At 40.3% G+C, this 20,370-nt stretch overlaps 1 protein-coding gene across 2 annotated transcripts in view; it reads left to right on the top strand.

Annotated features, from left to right (window-relative positions):
* The window catches only part of PIK3R3 (phosphoinositide-3-kinase regulatory subunit 3), a 122,320-nt gene extending 102,266 nt beyond the window's left edge, over positions 1–20,054 (top strand). For both annotated transcript variants that reach the window (XM_059374604.1, XM_059374605.1), the window contains 5 exons: positions 1,070–1,212; positions 3,881–4,057; positions 7,656–7,730; positions 8,160–8,330; positions 16,322–20,054. In XM_059374604.1, coding sequence (XP_059230587.1) covers positions 1,070–1,212; positions 3,881–4,057; positions 7,656–7,730; positions 8,160–8,330; positions 16,322–16,520 — 765 coding nt within the window. In that variant the 3' untranslated portion in view covers positions 16,521–20,054. The remainder of the gene's footprint in view (positions 1–1,069; positions 1,213–3,880; positions 4,058–7,655; positions 7,731–8,159; positions 8,331–16,321) is intronic.
* Positions 20,055–20,370: the final 316 nt, after the last annotated feature.

The raw sequence follows: 20,370 nt of genomic DNA, 5'->3' as shown, positions 1-20,370 counted from the left end.
ATTTATCTAAGCTTGCTTACTTATGTATCCCAAATGCTGCAAGTAATACTTGGCATATAGTTAGTGTTAACTTATTTGTTGAATGAATTTATACAAGATAATGAATCAAAAACACTCTTGGTAGGGCCCTGGAGTCAGCCTCGTGGTCTGAACTAGAGTCAAGGGGAGGGCACTAACCCTCCTGTAAAAAAGGCGAGAAAAAGTGGCCACCAATGCCTGCTGCTTTGGTTTGTATAGAACTGCATTTCTATTTTCTTGTCATGGCTAGACAAAATGCTGCCCATGTCCTTAGTAATATTGGGGATTTAATAGAATATGAATTCTGAGCTGCTGATGTGAGACTGGGTTCTGGACATGGAATCCTTGTTTGGGGAGCTGGGTATGGGAGTAGATGGAAGCAGCCAAAACCCCTGGGTCAAAGCTGGGAGAGGGCTAACTGTCTGTGTGAGAACTGAGAGCAACTGAGCAGAGAACAGCTCTGGAGGATTTAAGGCCTTGGGAAGTGGGGAGAGAAAGGGAGGGATGCAATGATTAGCAACCAGTACAGGAGATGTGCTATAACAAGTGCAAAGGCATAATTTTATCCTTGTCTTCAAAGAGTTCAGGATTAATCTCTCTTAGCAACTCAGGCCTTTTTGTTGTGATTCTCAGCTGTATTTCAAGTAATAGTGTGGTGGTGTTTTTTTAAAGATTTTATTTGGTTATCTGACAGGCAGAAATCACAAGTAGGCAGAGAGACAGGCAGAGAGAGAAGAGGAAGCAGTCTCCCTGCTGAGCTGAGAGCCCGATGCGGGGCTTGATTCCAGGACCCTGGGATCATGACCCGAGCCGAAGCCAGAGGCTTTAACCCGGCCACCCAGGCACCCCAGTTCTTTTTCTTTTATTTTAATATTTGAGTGATGTATTTTGCATATAAGTAATAAAGGTAGGAGTTAACTAGGAGTTGCTTTAGCCATCTAAATTCAGTTTTATATGGAATTGCAACTGGAATTATAAGATTTGTTTTAAGACCAAAGTTACCAATAAATAAATAATTAAAGTGTTTGTCTTTCCTTTTTCTCTTCTTTAGGAGATACAGATGAAGAGGACTGCAATTGAAGCTTTTAATGAAACAATTAAAATATTTGAAGAGCAGTGTCACACACAAGAACAACATAGCAAAGAATATATTGAGCGATTTCGCAGAGAGGGGAATGAAAAGGAAATTGAACGGTAAATCTACCTAACCCTTCCAACTGCATCAGTGAGATGAGACTTCTTTTCTTACCCCAATAGTCTCTTTTGTGTTTGCTTTTACCCCCTTATATGTCATATATCGAATTATTTGCTGTTCTAATGGCATCAAACTGAATCTTCTCTTCTCTGTGTTCCTTCTGTGTCCTTCCAAATTTTTAACTGCTGCTCATCCTTTAGGATTCAGCTTACACATGTCTTTTCTTTCTTTCTTTCTTTCTTTTTTACACATTTCTTTTCTAAGAAAAATTTCCCTGATTCCCTAGACTGGTTGAGAAGCTTTTTATCCCTACCCTGACAGTATCTGGTCCTGATTCCTCCTGTAACATTTACTAAAGATCACCACCACTAAACTACAAGCTTGTTAGTGGAATAAGGATGGCGGCTTATTTTCCCTGATAGCTCTAGCACCTGTTGTGGTCCCTGAGAGTACATGGTGATGCTCACTGAATTTTTATTGAACTGAAAATCAACAGCAGCACTCTGAGAATAAATTGAAGGCTGAACAAAACTGTGGGCAGGAAGACCAGCTTGACTGTTGCTGGTGACTGCAGTGTTTGTGGTCATCAGGTTAAATGATGGTGAGGGCCTGAACCGGAGCAATGGCAGGAAAGGAGGGGGGGAATTAATGGAAATGCTGAGGACTCGATACCTGACCAGATATGATAGGTGTGGGAGAAGTCAAGGATTATTTCTACATTTGTGATAAGAATGAATAAGGAATGGTGTTATTCACCAAAATAGGAAGTGCATGAGGAAAGTTCAGGGTTGGAATCAATGAGTTTGAGGTTTCTGTGAGAACCCAGATGGAGTTGTCTGAGAGGCAGACAGCTGGTTATTTGGTTTTGGAACTCATGGTACGGAAAGGATTTGGGAGGCATAAGTGTGTAGGTGATAGTAGGTGCTAAGATTACCCAGAGAGAGTGAGCAGCATGAGAAGTATTGAGCAGCATGAGAAGTATTGGGGTCTGGCAACGAAAAGGATATTGGAAGTCTTTATCGTAGCAAATTTAGTGGAATGTTGGGAGACCGAGCCAGAAAACAGTGGGCTGAGGAATGAAAAAAAGTGGATAATAAATAAAAATGAATCATCTGCAAGGGAAAAGCAAAACTGTTTCTCACATTAGCACCAAAGTGTCAGTGAACTTCTGTGTGTATAAGAATAGGGCTATAAGGGCTGTTGAGGCAGTATAGCTTAATGGTTAAAACCATGGGCTTGAATTCTGTATTTATCATTTACTATCTGTGTGATCTTGGGTAAGTTAGTTACTTAACTCTCCCAGCTTGTTTCCTCCTCTATAAACTATAGATAATATATTTTTGAAATGCTATGAGAATCAGGTGATAGACACACACATGCATATTTATGGTACAGAAAGGCATGTGTGTGTATGTATATATGTATCTTGGCATGTGATATCAATAAATAGCCATTATTATTAACAATGAAGGGATAGAAAAGAACTTGTAGTTTTATTGCAAAGGGAGGTAAAGTAAGCTGATGATGAAGTTTTAATAGTAAGACAAAACCACATATTTCTGAGTGACGAATGAATGACACAGACAGTTACTGCCTTCAGAGCACAGCAAAACTTTGCTGGAAAAGCTTATCACCATTATCTGCTGAGTGCTTGCCAAGATACACCAGGCACTATTTGGTCCTTTTTACATGTATTATGACATTTAAGTCACATAATAATTTAGTGAAGTAGGTACTATTGTAGCCATGCATTTTAAACAGATAAGGAAATGAAGGCACCAAGAAGCTGAATAACTTGCCCAGGCCATGTAGTAGGTGGCAGAGATTCAGGCTCAGGTAGGCTGACTGCAAAGCTGTTGCTCTTAAGTGTTAGGTCGTGCTACCTCTTGAAGATCATACATACAGCTTTACTTGTTCAGTCATGACTGAATCCAGGGCCCAAACAGGGTTGTCAGGATTTTCTCTCATACTCTATCTTTTGCCTTAGTTTTTCCTCTATGCTGGCTTCATCCTCAGGAAGGCTTTCCCTATGAAGTGGCAGGATAGCTGCTGGGAGTCCTAGAATCACATATTTTTGATTTAGCAATTTCGGTGGGAAGAGAGAATCTCTGTTGGCAATAGTTCTAGCAAACTAGAATTGACTCTCATTGGGTCAGTTAGGGTATTATTCCCATTCCTGAACCAGTCACTGGCCTGAGGGTAGCTGTAGGATATAATGGAAAACTCTTTCTTTTTTTCTTTAAGATTTTTAAAATTTATTTGACAGGCAGAGATTATAAACAGGCAGAGAGGCAGGCAGAGAGAGAGGAGGGAAACAGGCTCTCTGCTGAGCAGAGAGCTCAATGGGGGGGGGGGGGACCCTGGGATCATGACCTGAGCCTAAGGCAGAGGCTTTAACCCACTGAGCCACCCAGGCACCCCTTGTAATGGAAAACTCTTAATGGCTGGGCTGGGTTGTGTGAATATTCACATGTGACTGAGATGGGGGCAGGGAGTCCTTACCCTAAAGGGAACACCAAGGTGCCATTTCCAAAAGAGTGAGAATAGATATGGGCTAGGCAAGAACAACAGATGTCTACCACACTTAAGATATTAGGACTAGGCTCACATTATAGAATGTTTCTGCTCAGTTCCTGTTTTAGCCTTAATATGTCAATATTTTCACAGAATTATGATGAATTATGACAAATTGAAATCACGTCTCGGTGAGATTCATGATAGCAAAATGCGTCTAGAGCAGGATTTGAAGAAACAAGCTTTGGACAACCGGGAAATAGATAAAAAAATGAACAGTATCAAACCTGACCTAATCCAGCTGCGCAAGATCCGAGATCAGCACCTTGTGTGAGTAGTCTGGGCCTGTATGGGAGGAAATACCAGCACCAGATGACTGCTGGCACTAGACATGTTAGAGGCAGAAGAAGAGATTTTAATTGGAAACTGGCCAGTGAGATTGTAAGAAATGAGGAAAGCAATCTTGGTAGTACTTGGTGGTACCAGAGTTTACCTAAAGTCAACATGTGGGGCAAACCAGAATGTAGCATTCTAGATTCTAATCCATACAAATCGGAAATCTCAGAGGGAGGGTATGGCATGAGCAATGTGGTGTAGCTTAAAAAGGACAGGTTACTCAAAATGGATGAAGGACCTCAATGTGAGAAAGGAATCCATCAAAATCCTTAAGGAGAACACAGGCAGCAATCTCTTTGACCTCAGCTGCAGCAACTTCCTAGGAACATCGCCAAAGGCAAGGGAAGTAAGGGCAAAAATGAACTATTGGGACTTCATCAAGCTTTTGCACAGCAAAGGAAACAGTTAACAAAACCGAAAGACAACTGACAGAATGGGAGAAGATACTTGCAAAGGACATATTAGATAAAGGGCTAGTATCCAAAATCTATATAAAGAGCTTAGCAAACTCAACACCCATAGAACAAATAATCCAATCAAGAAATGGGCAGAGGACATGAACAGACATTTCTGCAAAGAAGACATCCAGATGGCCAACAGACACATGAAAAAGTGCTCCATATCACTCAGCATCAGGGAAATACAAATCAAAACCACAATGAGATAACCACCTCACACCAGTCAGAATGGCTAAAATCAACAAGTCAGGAAATGACAAATGCTGGCGAGGATGCGGAGAGAGGAGAACCCTCCTACACTGTTGGTGGGAATGCAAGCTGGTGCAACCACTCTGGAAGACAGCATGGAGGTTCCTCAAAAAGTTGAAAATAGAGCTACCCTATGACCCAGCAATTGCACTACTGGGTTTTTACCCTAAAGATACAAACATAGTGATCCATACGGGCACATGCACCCGAATGTTTATAGCAGCAATGTCCACAATAGCCTAACTATGTCCATCCGTTGATGGACATCAACATCCGTTGATGGACATCTAAGTTCTAACTATGGAAAGAACTTAGATGTCCATCAACGGATGAATGGATAAAGAAGATGTGAGATATATATATAGATACACACACACACACACACACACATACATACATACAATGGAATACTATGCAGCCATCAAAAGAAATGAAATCTTGCCATATGCAATGACGTGGATGGAACTAGAGGGTATTATGCTTAGCGAAATAAGTCAATCAGAGAAAGACAACTATCATATAATCTCCCTGATATGAGGAAGTGGAGATGCAAAGTGGGGGATTTGGGGGGTTAGGAAAAGAATAAATGAAACAAGATGGGATCGGGAGAGAGACAAACCATAAGAGTAATCTCGCAGAACAAACTGAGGGTTGTTGTGGGGAGGGGGGTCGGGATAAGGGGGGTGGGATTATAGACATTGGGGGTCTGTGTGTGCTGTGGTGAGTGCTATGAAGTGTATAAACCTGGTGATTCACAGACCTGTACCCCTGGGGCCAAAAATACATTATATGTTTATTTAAAAAAAAAAAAAAAAAGGACTGCTTAGTGTTTGCCTAAATACAAAAGCCAGAATCTTTGACTACATAGTAGAACCACAGAAATAGAAATTACCCCTCATGAGCACAGACAACAACACTAATAGTGGGGGCCTACAAATAAGTATACAGGACAGTCTCTTAAAGGGTTTTTATAGTTAAGAAATGAAATTCTGTATTCAAGTAATAGGTATATGTGCCACCAATAGCAGGCATGCAAGATAATTTGGGGAGTGAAACTCAACTCTTTAATATTATAGAAAACTGTATGATTTAGCTAGATATAGGGATATTACTCAAATATAGATTAAAAGATATATTTTCAGAACAAGATGTTAGATTTTTAGGACAAATGATTGTCTTATAGAAGGAGAGAATCCATGAGAAAGGAAAATATAAGGTTTTGTTCTAGGTAATGAATAGACTGCTACAAAATATGTTTATAGGTGACTTTTATGCTTGTAACACAACTTGATTCAAACTCATGGTAGAAGACAAAGTAAGACCTCTGACTGGGTTTTCCATTGCCTTCAAGGTTTCTTTGTATGAGAAGGAGAGAGGGGAGAAAATAAAAGCTTAGAGATGGGAACAGTGGCTATTGAGCTTCAGTAGAGTAAAATCTAAGGTGATAAGTTTTGAGGGCAAACAATTAGAAATATGCTGTGCTGAGTACTTTTTAGTAACTCCTCTCTAGAGATCATTTCAGTTTGCTATTGTGGAAAAAAAAAAATCAAGCAAGTACACATAGCATACAGAAGAGATTTGGAAACAAGGCAAGGAAGGTACCTTGTCTAAAATCAGGGGGGTCTGCTCTTGGGCAGCTTATGTGATTCTGGTCATGTAATGAAGCTGAAGAAAGGCCCAAGAAGAAGACTTGTGCCATGGACCAAAGGAATGACTGGAAGTCCTTGTTTGCTCTGGAAATTGATAAGATTATTAAAAAAAAATACACCATTGCAAGAGGCATAGAATAAGTATGGCAAACTAGACCTTGAATGTTCCTTTAATGAGTTACATAAACTATATATAAAAGAATTTAGATAACATCATGGGTGACAAATCATGATCTGCTAGTAAAGATAATTAGGGTGTTTAGGGAGATATTTACAGATTATCTACTATATGCTGGTACCATTTTCAGCATTGGGAATAACCATGAACAATAGGACAGACCCCTTTCTTTAAAGCAGCTTACATTTTAGTGGGGGAGACAAACATAAGTGAAAATATAAAATAATGAATTTCAGGCAAGTGCTATGAAGATGATAAAATAAGGTAAAATATGGAGAAGAGTGACAAGGGGACTGTCTTAGTTGGGATAATCAGGGCAGTCCTCCCTGATGAGGAGAGGATGTTTATGATGAGACCTAAATGATCAGGAGCCTGGTTGGAGGATGGGGATGAGTTTTCGTACTCACTCCGATTTTTACATCAGTGGCCGTTCAGTGGAACTAAATTTAATAGTGTGTTGTTTTACATCTAAAGCTTTGGTATATTTAAAAATACTATGATTTGCCTAGTGATGAGGCACATTTATATTAATTACTCAGATTGCCATCATGAATTTCTTGTGGCTTGCTTTGGTATAAGAATAGACCTTGAAATTGTTTTAGAATGTTTTAACTTCATGTAGTGGGCCACACAGGAGTTGAGTCTTCTGGCTTAGCAGAGATTGCAAATGTGACATCATGCTCACATTAACTAATGATTTCAGAAACAGATGTCCCCATATGTTTGAGTGCAAGTATATGTGTGTTTATGGTTGTACAGCCTTCTAGAAAAGGAAAATGAAAAATGAGAGAAGTGCCTAAACTCAGGTAACTCCTCTGCTTTTTTGCAGAAAGTTGGGGGAAAGTTAAGGGAAAACTAGTTTAAGGAAATCTCTGGCCACTTTTAGTGGGAGTGGGTTAAAATAAGAGGTTCTTGGACTCTGGAAATTTGGTTAGCTTCACATGTCCACTTAGGCAGAGTTTGCACAGATACTGACACTGGTGTCTTCCTTCTGGCAGGTGGCTCAATCACAAAGGAGTGAGACAGAAGCGCCTCAATGCCTGGCTGGGAATCAAGAACGAGGATGCTGATGAGTAAGTTCTCTGCCTTTCTATCAGAGGGTTTTGTTCCCAATCTAAGCCTTCTTTATACATGCTAAGATGTTGGCTCTCATTTTCACTTGAGGACATTGAATCAAGAACTTTGTACTTCTTTTAAATTGAATTGCTTGAAGAGTACCCTATAGGCACTTGAGGTCAGACACCCATGAAGCCACGTGAAACCTGGGTACATAAGCATTGCTCATTCAGACATTCATGTGTCAGCTGATTGGATGAGATGTGTGAATTTTGTGTTTTCTGCACCATAAGCAATAATGAAGTTGTTAAAAAAACATCCAAGTAATTGTAGTTTTACTTTGTCGTTTCGTGGTTAAAGATTTAGAGGAGTGTTTTATTCATGAATTTGCTTTTAGATGCGAGTAACCTGATCGTTAGAATAATATTTTAACATTTAATTTTTAGGACGTATTTTATCAGTGAGGAAGATGAAAACCTGCCACATTATGATGAGAAAACCTGGTTTGTTGAGGATATCAATCGAGTACAAGCGGAGGACTTGCTTTATGGGAAACCCGATGGTGCATTTTTAATTCGTGAGAGTAGCAAGAAAGGATGTTATGCTTGCTCTGTGGTGTAAGTCTTTTCTGGCAGTTTAACCTTTTGAAAATTTGTGCATTGATTAATAGAAACTCAATCCCTCCTAAAATTCAGTTAAAATTATTTGAACTAGAGTAATGAGAGCCCATGGCTTAGACCTTTAATATCTGTATGAAGAAAACAGTTAGTTGGTTTAGGAGAAATAGTACCTGAAATTATTTGGGGGATTTTAATTTCACATGGTAAGCAGATTTAGCCCTGCAGTGTTGCTATTGGATTTTCAGGTATTTATGAAAAGTAATGTGAGATCTTCAATTGAAAGATCCCCTAAGGAGGGGTGCCTGGCTGGCTCAGTCAGTAGAGCCTGTGACCCTTGATCTCAGGGTCATCAGTTCAAGCTCCACATAGGTTGTGGAGCCTACTTTAAATAGGTATGTTAGTTGAAATTAAAAAAAAAAAAAAATCCATAATTTTTTAAAAAAATTATTTATTTATTTATTTATTCATTCATTCATTCATTCATTCATTTGTCAGGGGGAGAGAGAGTGTGCACAAGCAGGGGAAGAGGCAGGGAGAGGGAGAAGCAGGCTCCCTGCCGAACAAGGAGCCCCATGTGGGACTTGATTCCAGGACTCTGGGATCATGACCTGAGCTGAAAGTAGCAGTTTAACCGACTGAGCCACCCAGGTGTCCGCCCCCCCCCCCCCCCCCCCCCCCCCCCCCCCCCCGCCAAAAAAAAAATCACATAATTTTGTAGTAGTCTCCTGTGTATCTAATTTGGGCTTCAGTGTTAGTTTAAGTAAGGCTTAAGAACGGTTTTTACTTCAGAAGAAAAACTATCTAAATTTTATACTTAAGTAGTATTCTGTTGGGGTAGTGATCAATATGTTGGTATTTTCCTTAAGATGATCTTATGACTTTGTTTGGAAAAGCCTATTTTATTAGTTTCCATCCATTCATTTCTTTATTTACTTATTTATTTAGATATATATTTTTGAGAGAGAGCAAGTGTGTGAGAGAAGGGGAAGGGACAAAGGAAAAGAATCTTCCAGCAGACTCCTGCTGAGCATGGAGTACGGGGCGGGGCGGAGTGGGGGGCTGGTTTGGGGCCTGATCCCACCCTATTACCCATGAGATCACTACGTGAGGGGAGGTCATGAGTACTGAGCCACCCAGGTGCCTCTGTTAGTTTCCTTTTAGTAGAAAGTGAGATTCTGGGGACAGCTAACCATTTTGTGTGTTGTGTATAGTCCTTTTGTGTGTCATATATAGTCCTTCAGTGACAAAGACCATAGTTAGAGAAAGGTATAATATGACTGTTATGAGAGCAAGCTTTGGTACCACATATATTACATTCAAATCCTGACTCTACTTACCAGATGTATAATCTGGGGTAAATTACTTTACCTTTCTTTGTCCAGTTTCCTTATCTGAAAAATAAGGATAAGAATATCTACTTGAAGGTTTTTACAAGTCTTAAATGAGTTAATATATGTAATGTGCTTTAATCAATGTTGGTACACAATAAGTGAATGTTATCTACCAATATTATTATGATAATGATGCTAATGATGGATATGGCAGAAAGCAAGCAAAAATAACAGGATGATTTTGCCCTCAGAGGGCAAGGTGGTGAGGATGGACAAGAGACATTCATATTAACAGAGTGCTCAGTGCTTTATGTGATCATCTTGTTCTTAGTGGTCTCTGGAGTCAGAGTTTGATTCCAGGTTTACCTGGTTTCAAAGACCACATTTTTCTATTACATCATACTTTCTTCATTTCACAATTAAATATCCAAGATAAATAGAATTACTGTGACATAGGTATCATCAGTAGGCTGTACACATAAAGAACTATTAATTCTGGTGCAAGAGGAGAGGGTTGGGAGGTTTTGTGGAAGAGGTAGTTTTGAAGTGGACTTTGAAAGGATGAATAATGGGATATCTATGGGCAGAAAAAGGGGGAGGACTTGAAAAGTGCATTAGATTACTGATTTTGCAAAGATACAATTATTTGCAATTTTTTTTTTAAGATTTATTTATTTGAGAGTGGGAGTGAGTGAGCAATGCAAGCAGGGGGAGGAGCAGAGGGAGAGGGGAAGCCGACTCCCCACTGAGCATGGAGCCTGACTTGGGGCTTGGTCCTAGGACCCTGAGATCATGGTCTGAGCTGAAACCAAGAGTCATATTCTTATCAGACTCAGCCACCCATATGCCCCTACAGTTATTTAAAACATTCCTTTCTCTCTTACTTGGGTTGCTTAAGTTATCTGAGTGGAAATGCCAGGACAGGATTGTTCTTACAGAAATTGAGATCTTTTAAAAATAATAAGAAGAAAGGCAGTAAGACCAGTGCATTGTACTCTTACACTCACACAGGTCATTGGGTGGCACCTGTGGGTTAAGGACTTGGCTGGTAGAAGGTGCTGCCCCAAAGCTCAGCTAACTCCTGGGAGACCAAGGAACAGCTTGAGTACCTTGAAGAGGTGTATTCTTTTCCTTCTTCCTTTAGCCACAGACCCCCAGGCCTAAGTCCACAGCAGTGTGGATTTCCTTTGCTTATGAAAAACACCTGTAGACGTATATCATGTTTCCATTCACACTGAGGATGGTTGGAAGCAAAGAGTCTAGCATCACAAAGACTCCCATTTGTTTGCCAGCCATTCTGGCTACAGGAAGCCTGCCTACAGTAATCTCCCTGTATACTTAGAACACTTGCTGAAGGAGGAATGTGAGTACGTTCAGTTTTTTAGGAGATTCTCATAGCAAAATTAACATGATCATGTAGAAAGTCACACATGGAACTCATTTGTTCTTCCATTTTGATGTCTGTTAATGACATCATCAAGAAGCCTAAAAAGAAATTGCTTACCTCTACAACCTTCTTAGGCTAAAGACCCTCAGCCAGCAATGCCTATATTCACTAGGTTAAGGATTCAGGTAATGAGTACTTGTGATCCTTACTGCCATTTAGGTTAAGAAATTTAATAGGGATAGAACTAGACAGATCAGAAAGGTAGCAGAAGATTTGAACAATATTTTAAAAACAACTAGAGCTAACAACAGCAGAATATACATTCTTCTTAAGTGCACATGAAACATTATGCAGGATAGGCCATAGTTAGGCCACAGTCTCAATACATTTAGAAGTGTTGAAGTCCCACAAAAAATGTTTTCTAACCACAGTGGAGAGAAATTAGAAATCAAAACAGCAGAAAATGAGGGAAATCCTTGAATGTGAACAGTAAACAGCACATGCCTAAATAACCAATGGAGTTATTGGGATGCCTGGGTGGCTCAGTGGGTTAATCCTCTGCCTTCAGCTCAGGTCATGATATCAGGGTCCTGGGATCAAGTTCTGACTCAGGCTCTCTGCTCAGCGGGGAGCCTGCTTCCCCTCCTCTCTCTGTCTGCAGCTCTGCCTACTTGTGATCTCTCTTGTGTCAAATAAATAAAATCTTTAAAAGAAAATAACCAATGGGCCAGAGAAAGAAAACAGGAAATTAGAAAATACTTTGAGATGAGTAAACAAACACAGCTTATCAAAACTCACAGAATTCAGCTAAAGCAGTCCTAAATGCCAAATTTATAACTGTAAACATTTATGTTAAAAAAAAGGAGACCATATATTAATAAAGTAACCTTCCACCTTAAGAAACTAAAAAAGGAAGACGAAACTAAACCCAAGCAAAAAGGAGGGAATAATAAAGATTAGAATGGAAGTAAATAAAATAGAGAGTAGAAAACAATTGAGAAAATGAGTGAAACCAAAAGTTGGGATGGAACTGAATTACAACCTCAAGTAAACTGCCCCCATCCCCACAGAGAAGAAACAAATTACTAAAATCAGGATGAAAGAAGGGGTCATTACTCGTAGTCCTTATAGAAATAAAAAAAGATGAGGGAATGCTATAAACAATCATATACCAAAAAAATTAAACCCAGATGAAATGGACAAATTCCTGGAAGCACACAAACCACCAAAACTGACTCAAGAGGAAACAGAAAATTTGAACAGAACTATAATAAGAAATTGGGTTAATAATAATTATTATAATAATAAAAGCTACCCACAAAGAAAACCCCAGGCCCAGTTGTCTTCCCTGGTGAATACTGCCAAATATTTTTAAAAGAATTAACAGAAGTCCTTCACAAATTCTTCTAAGAAGTGGGGGTGGGGTGGGAGAGAACTTCCCAGCTCATTTCAGGACGGCAGTATTACTGTGATACCAAAACTAGACAAAGACATCACAAGATAACTATGGACCAATATCCCTTAGGAATACAGACACAGAAATCCTCAACAGAATAATAGCAAGGCAACTCCAGCAGCATATAAGCAGCATATACCATGACTAAGTAGAATTCATCCTGGGTAGGCAAGGGTTTTTTCAGCATAAAAACAAAACAATGAACATAATATACCGCATTAAGAGATAAAGGACAAAAATCACATGATTATTTAAGTAGAATCACAAAAAACATTTGACACAATCTAGCACTCTTTCATATTATAAAAAAGTCTGAACAACCTAGGAATAGGTTCCTCAACTTGATAAAGTTGAAGAAAAAACTCAGAGCTAATGTACTTAATGGCGAAAGTTAGTGCTTTCCCCTAAGATCAGGAAGAAAACAAAGATGCTTATTCTCACCGCTTCTAACTATCATTGTACAGAAGGTTCTAGTTAAGGTAAATTGGACAAGAAAAAGAAATAAAAAGCATCCATTTTGGTAAGGAAGATGTTAACTATTAGAGCTAATATATAAGTTTGGGAAAGTTGCAGGTTAAAAGATCAGGATTCAAAAATCAGTTGCATTTCTAAATACCAGTAATAAACAATCTGAAAATGAAATGAAGAAAGCATGCTACATATAATATCATCAGAAATACCTAGGATTAAAACAAAAAGAAGTGCAAGAGCTGTATGGTGAGAACTATGAAACATCACTGAAAGAACTTAAAGGGAGACCTAAATAAGTGGAAAGACATCCTGTGTTCATGGATCAAAAGATTTAATATTGTTAAGACAGAAATAACATCTCAAACTGATCTACACGTTCAGTGTAATCCCTATCAAAAATCCCAGCTGGATTTTTGCTGAAATTCACAAAATGATCCTACAATTTCTACAAGGGATCTAGCACAGCCAAAATCACTTTGAAAGAATAGAAAAAGTTGAAGTACATCTCCTGATTTCAAAACTTACAAAACAAAGGTGTAGTCATCAAAATTGTGAGGTGTTAACAAGGATAAACATGTAGATGAATGAATAGATTTGAGAGCCAAGAAATAAACCCTTAACATTTATGGTCAGTTGGTTATTAACAAGGGTCTCCAGACCATTCATTGGGGGAGGAAGTTGTCATTTAACACATGAAGCTGGGACAACTGGAAAGCCACACACAAAAGAATAAAGTTGGACCCCTACCTCACACCATATATAAAAATTAACTCAAAATGGATCGTAGACCCAAATGTAAGAGGTAAAAGTATAAAATACTTAGAAAATAATGACATAAACCCTTGTGACTTTGGGTTAGACAGTTGTTTCTTACAAACTAAAAGCACAAACAACAAAAGAACTATAATTAAAAGCATTTTATACCAAAGGGCACTATCAAAGTGAAATATTTCTCCCACAGAATGGGAGAAAATATTTGCAAATCATGTATCTGTTAAGCAACTAGTGTCTAAATCATAACCCTTAGTAAAACAATCAAGGGCCTCAATTTAAAAATCGGATAGACATTTAAAAAATGGACATTTAAAAAAATGGCAAAGGATTTGGATAGACATTTTTAAAAATTCACATACATAGTGCTATATTAGTTTTAGGTGTACTACATAATTCAACAATAATATACCTTTCTCAAAGTTCAGCAAGATATGTTTGCTTTTCATCTCCTTTATCTAGATCACCCATCTCCCTCCCTACCTTCCCTCTAGTAACCACCAGTTCTCTGTATTTAAGAGTCTGAGGGTTTTTTGGTCTTTTTCCCCCCGTGTTTGTTCATTTGTTTTGTTTCTTAAGTTCCACATATGAGCAAAATCATATGGTGTTTGTCTTTCTCTGACTGATTTCACTTAGCATCATACTTTCCAGGTCCCTCCATGTTGTTGCAAGTGGTAAGAGTTCATTCTTTTTTTTTTTTTTTTTAAAGATTTTATTTATTCATTTGAGAGAGAGACAGTGAGCGAGAGAGAGCATGAGCGAGGAGAAGGTCAGAGGGAGAAGCAGACTCCCCATGGAGCTGGGAGCCCGATGCGGGACTCGATCCCGGGACTCCGGGATCATGACCTGAGCCGAAGGCAGTCGTCCAACCAACTGAGCCACCCAGGCGTCCCGAGTTCATTCTTTTTTAAGGCTGAGTAATATTCTCTGTGTGTATATCTCCCATATCTTCTTTATTCATCTATCCTGATGAATCCATATCTTGGCTATTATAAATGCTGCGGTAAGCATATGGGTGCATGTATCTTTTTGAACAGTGAAGGAAATCAGCAGAACAAAAAGGCAACCTACTGACAGAAGACTTTTGCAAATGATATATCCAATAAGGGGTTAATATCCAAAATATATAAATAAAGAATTTAGACAACTTCACACACAAAAAAACCCCCAAATAACCCAATGAAAAATGGGCTGGGGACCTGAACAGACATTTTTCCAAAGACATGCAGATGCCCAACAGATATATGAAGAGATGTTCAACATCACTCATCATTAGGGAAATGCAGATCAAAACCACAGTGAGCTACCACCTCACACCTGGCAGAATGGCTAAAATCAACAACACAAGAAACAGCAGTTGTTGGTGAGGATATGGAGGAAAAAGAACACTTGTGCACTGCTGGTGGGGATGCAAATGCAAAATGGTGTAGCCACTCTGGAAGACAGTATGGAGGTTCCTCAGGAGATGAAAAATAAAATTACCATATGACTCAGTAATTGTACTACTGGGTACTTATGCATAGAAAATAGAAATTCCTTTAAAGAAGATCTATAAATGGTCAATAAAGATAAAAAAGATGCTCCACATCATTAGTCCTTAGGGAAGTACAAACCAAAACCACAATGAGATACCACTAGGATGATTATAATAAAAAAGATGAACAATAACAATTATTGACAAGGATGTAAAGAAACTGGAACCCTCATATACTGCTGGCTAGAATATAAAATGGATCAGCCACTTTGAAAGACAGTTTGGCAGTTCATCAAAAAGAGATACCATATGACTCAGTGGTTCCATGTCTGGCTCTCTGTGTACCCGAAAGAATTAAAAACATGTGTCTATACAAAAACTTGTACACAAATGTTCAGAGCAGCATTATTCATAATAGTCAAAAAAGTAGGAACAACCCAAGTGTCCATCAGTTGATGAATGGATGAACAGAATGTGGATATCCAGACAGGATATTATGCAACCACAGATGAAGTACTGATACATCTACAACACGGACAAACTTTGAAAATGTGCTAAGATGAAAGAAATCAGATACAGAAGGTTGTGTGATACTGTAAGTTTCCATTTATGTGAAATGCCAAAATAGGCAAATCCATAGGGACAGGAAGTCGTAAGTGTTTGCCAAGGTCCAGGGGGAGGAGGAAGGAATACAGAGTGACTGTTAATGAGTATATGGTTTCTTTTTAGGGCAATGAAAATATTCTGGTAGTGGTGATTGTTCCACAACCTTGTGAATATTCTAAAAATCACTGATTTGTATATTTAAAAAAAAAAAGCGTTCTCTTTCCAGTGCCTTCTTGCCTCATGAAGATGCAAAGCTGAGTGATTAAATTCAGCCACTCATTTTCTTTCCACCAGGTCTTGGTGCGAGGTGAAGATCTCTCTATGATAAGTCTATATGGGGGTGAGGGTACACACATGGTCGCATTTTACAAACTTCTGCAGAACACTTCTGTACTTCCTTTGCAGAAAAATTGTTCAGGCTTCTGGTCATTTGAATCTGTCTATCAATACCTGCCTAATTCCCTGTGGTGTCTGTGTGTTGTGTCTTTGCAGTGCCGATGGGGAAGTGAAGCACTGTGTGATCTACAGCACCGCTCGGGGCTACGGCTTTGCAGAGCCCTACAACCTGTACAGCTCCCTGAAGGAGCTGGTGCTCCATTACCAGCAGACATCCCTCGTTCAGCACAACGACTCCCTCAATGTCAGGCTTGCCTACCCTGTCCACGCACAGATGCCTTCCCTCTGCAGATAAAGAGCGAGTGGGAAGAGAGGTTGCTCTCTAGCATTTTTTCCTACAGTTTTTATTAGACTATGAGGGCATTCTTTCTACGTAGACTGCTTGTTTTGCACAAGAAGTGATTCTGTGAATGTGGAGAGGCCGAGCAGCAGCGGGCCAGGTTTGGGGCACAAGAGGCCTGAGGTTCTCTGAGACTCAGCTGTGCCGCTGCACTGACATAGGAAGCTGGAAGCAGATGATGTTTTTTGGGAAAGTCTGTTTCATTGGGTTATTGTTTTGTTTAGCCAGGCACCCTCAACAGAACATGTTAGGCTTGATGGGGTTGGGGTGTTGTATCTGGAAATCTCTGAACAGTCCACGTCCTCTCTTGGTCTTCATCTCTGAGAAGGGGGCAGGGGCATGGCTCTGTGGGGAGTTCTGTTTTGATCTGGCGGTCTCTATCAATCTCCTCCCAAAACGAAGGCTGTTTTAGTTCTGTGGTAGAATGGCATTTGGTGAAAAAGACAACCAAAGGAAAATGGGGAGGCTTGGGATTTATTTCATGTAGGTAATCTTAGTCAAGGAGTAAAATCACCTTCAACTGAAGGTACTTTATTAACTAACATAAGTTAGGTGTCAACATCTCAGTAGCTCCTCCCTCTAAAGAAGCATTATGTTTAGAAACCAAATTGATCTCAGCAGAACAATGTTTGTTGCCAGACTAACGTCTTATGGAAGACAGCACTAGTATCTGAATGCACACTTCTGTACCAAAACTTGAAAGTGAAAAGAAAACCAGAATTTGTTAGTTTTAGCAAACACTAATATTGGTCAGTGTAACTCTTTCTGCCCTGCCCTTGTTTCTCAGAGATGAGGAATAGTGTTCTTTTGGGGGGCATGGTGAGCTTTGAATCATAAAATGAAGTTGGTGCTTGTGTGGTGTTTCTTTAGCCTAAAGAATGATCTGTTGTTGAAAACCTTTGTAACTTGTTTGTATGAGTAAAGAAAAGGTGCAATCCAGTGCTTTTAGATGGCTTGATATACCAAATAATGATATAGAACAACAGTCTTATATGTGCTTCCCTAAATTTAAAGGGCCTGCAGAAACAGTAAACATGGTTTAGTTTCCCTTCATCTCCCTGTCCTTTGTTGGGTAGGGCTTAGGGAAGCCACAGGTGGCAAAGGTTGTAGCAGGAAGGGAGCTGGACTCTTGTCAGGGTCCTCAGTAATTCACACACCCGGAGGCTCTGGTGTCTCGAGTGAGGGTCCTCCACATTACTGGTGTGCTTCCATGCAGTGGTTTCTGAAACTTTTGTAGAGAGCGGAAATAATGGCTTGGACTTTAGACTGTTAGTAAAAGCCATATGGAAGTTTTCCTCTTTGCCATTTTTGTGAGCCTGACATTAAGATGATGTGCACAGACTGTCCTCATGCTCCAGTGGCCCTGATTTTAGGCCAGGAATCTTCTGCTCCATGTGGTTTAAGCCTTCCAGCTGAGTGAAGCTAGGCGAGTGGAGTTGGAGGCAGGCGTGTACTCCTACCTCCATCACGCCCCACCCCCATCAGTCAACACTCGTTCTGCGAATAGAGTTAAGCTGTCTCTGAGCCAAGGCTGGAACCATAATAGGCTCAGGGTGAGTCAGCTGTTTGAGTCCAAAGCTGTGCAGTCAGGCATCCTGGTTGAACTGGAGAAGCAGCCAGTATCTGGGTCTTGGTGTATAAGGTTTACAGCTAGGAAAGCTCTAGTGATGGAATGAAAGAAAGAAATCCTGCTTTCCCTGAGCACTTATCTTGGTGACAAGGTCTAGAATGGACCATGATGTAAAGATAGATAAAAAATTTTGGAAAAACTTTTAGAGTTACTAACAATGAGGATAGGAAGGAAAGGGCCTATCTTCAGCTTTTATTTGGTTCCACTGCAGTTTCAGGATTATGCAAGGCAGACAGATGAGCCCCTCCCTCCAGCGTCCTGTTCTGACTTAAGCCCTTAACTGGAAGCCAGCTGCACATCTCTTCTCCACATTGCCAGGGAAATTGCAGGGAAATCTTGCTGAGGGTTTTACTGAATAATGTCAGGCTAATTGCTGCTGGGTGGCCTTAACACCTGGTGTTGAACCTGCTTAAGCTGTTCAAGATTGGGTGCAAAAAATCCCTCCTCTCTGGTATTAAAATTTAGTGTGTTCTGACCCTCTTTTAAAATAAAATGAGAGTAAGGACGCATGCATGTGACATTGAACCATGTGTTGCTTCTTCTCAGGCAGTCACAAGGGTGCATGGGGAGGGAGCTAGCCCCATCTAATACTACACTTACAGCTAAGGGCTAAGCTTGTGGAGAAGGACTGTTTTGTTTTGTTTTTTGATCCTATATTCCTTCACTTTTTCCTTCCTGTTTTTCATTCTTGAAAATTCACAATTGCTTTTTGGGAACTAAGGCCTAGGGATCATTTGAGAAGTTGGAAAATATCTCTTCTGACTAGTTGCCATATGATGTGCTTGATCCTGAGCCAGTGGAAATGGCATAGGGGCCAGTCTGCTAACCACATGGAGGGGGAGATGCAGCTCCTATACTTCATGGCCTTGGCAGTCTTCATTGAGTCTAGCTCTGTGTCCTTTCCCATGATTTGGGCCCTGGGACTCTCTCTCTTGGCATCCTAACTGCAGCTTCACTGAAGCAGAGTAAAGGAGACAGACTAACACCAGAGGGGCTCCCTGTTTTTTCTGGCTAGGACAGCCAGCCACCAGCATGGAAGCAGCTTGAGGCTGACTGAACACAGGTCCTACACCCAAATTTTCCAGGTGGAGATTTCATCAGAGAACAGTGGTCTCTGTCTCTTCCTGATCATAGATGGTAAATTATGGCCAGGGCTCAGGACTGTATAGGCTCTGTCCTTACCACTGATTTGGCCAAGGTTGGGGACTTCCTACTCCATCTCCAAGCCGATGGGACCTCCCACTTACTATGGACCTCATGTGCTCTAAAGAAGCATTGATAGCCAATGTGTGTGGTGTCTTCCATAGGTCTCTTTTTGCTGCAAGGAACCAGCCTCATGGGTCCTCTTGGCCAAGAATTGCATCTGGACAATTCCTGGTTTTCAAGGTGGTCTCTGTTGCCAGTTAAGACTCCAGAGCTGGGCTCTTTGCTGTCACCTGCTCCTTCTTGCTCTAGCTCTAGCCACCTGTGACAAACAACCTTGTTTCCTTACAAATTCCAGCATGTGACTTTGGTGCCCTGTTGTTACTTGTGAAAAACCTATTCTTCTGTTGTCTTTGATGTAGTCAAAAACAAAAAAACAACAAAAAAACCCCATGTAGTTTACGTAAAAATATGATTCATAAAGAAGCCAACTATATGTCTTGTGTTGGGACAGTTCATAATGTAGTTCCTAGACCACTTTTGCAAATTGTTCTTGTCACCAGATGTGTTCAGACATTGCTGTGCAGTTGTGGGGTGGGTGGGGGGTGGAAGTGAGGGGAGATAATTTTTTGGTCTTTTGTTTTTTTATCTTCCCCAAGAGGGGACAGTCTGGCCAACTTGCTCCAGTAATGCAATAAAGACATTGCAATAAAGCACTTTTTTGTCCTCATGCTATGGAGGGGTTGGGCCAGGGTTGGGGGGGGGCAAGAGGAGGATTAGGATGTTGAAAGCCCTGAAAGTCCCAAACCTTCTCTCCCACGAGCACCAAAAGATTGGTCCTGGGGCTGAACTGGGGCCATTAGGCATGCTCTTCCCCTGAGCAAGAGAAGCTGCCCCTAACAGGCATGATGCCAGCATTTTGTCCATCAAGCACAGGACACAGTGAGACTCAGAAACCAGTCCTAAGAGAGTTAAATCTGAGAGCTGTTTCCTCCTCACCCCATTCTGAAGTATTAGAAGGCCCAGTTTACT

This window comes from Mustela nigripes, chromosome 14, assembly GCF_022355385.1.
Source record: "Mustela nigripes isolate SB6536 chromosome 14, MUSNIG.SB6536, whole genome shotgun sequence".
In the NCBI taxonomy this organism is placed as follows: Eukaryota; Metazoa; Chordata; class Mammalia; order Carnivora; family Mustelidae; genus Mustela; species Mustela nigripes.
Note: the sequence above shows the minus strand (reverse complement) of the source record. Positions and strands in the feature narration are given on the sequence as shown.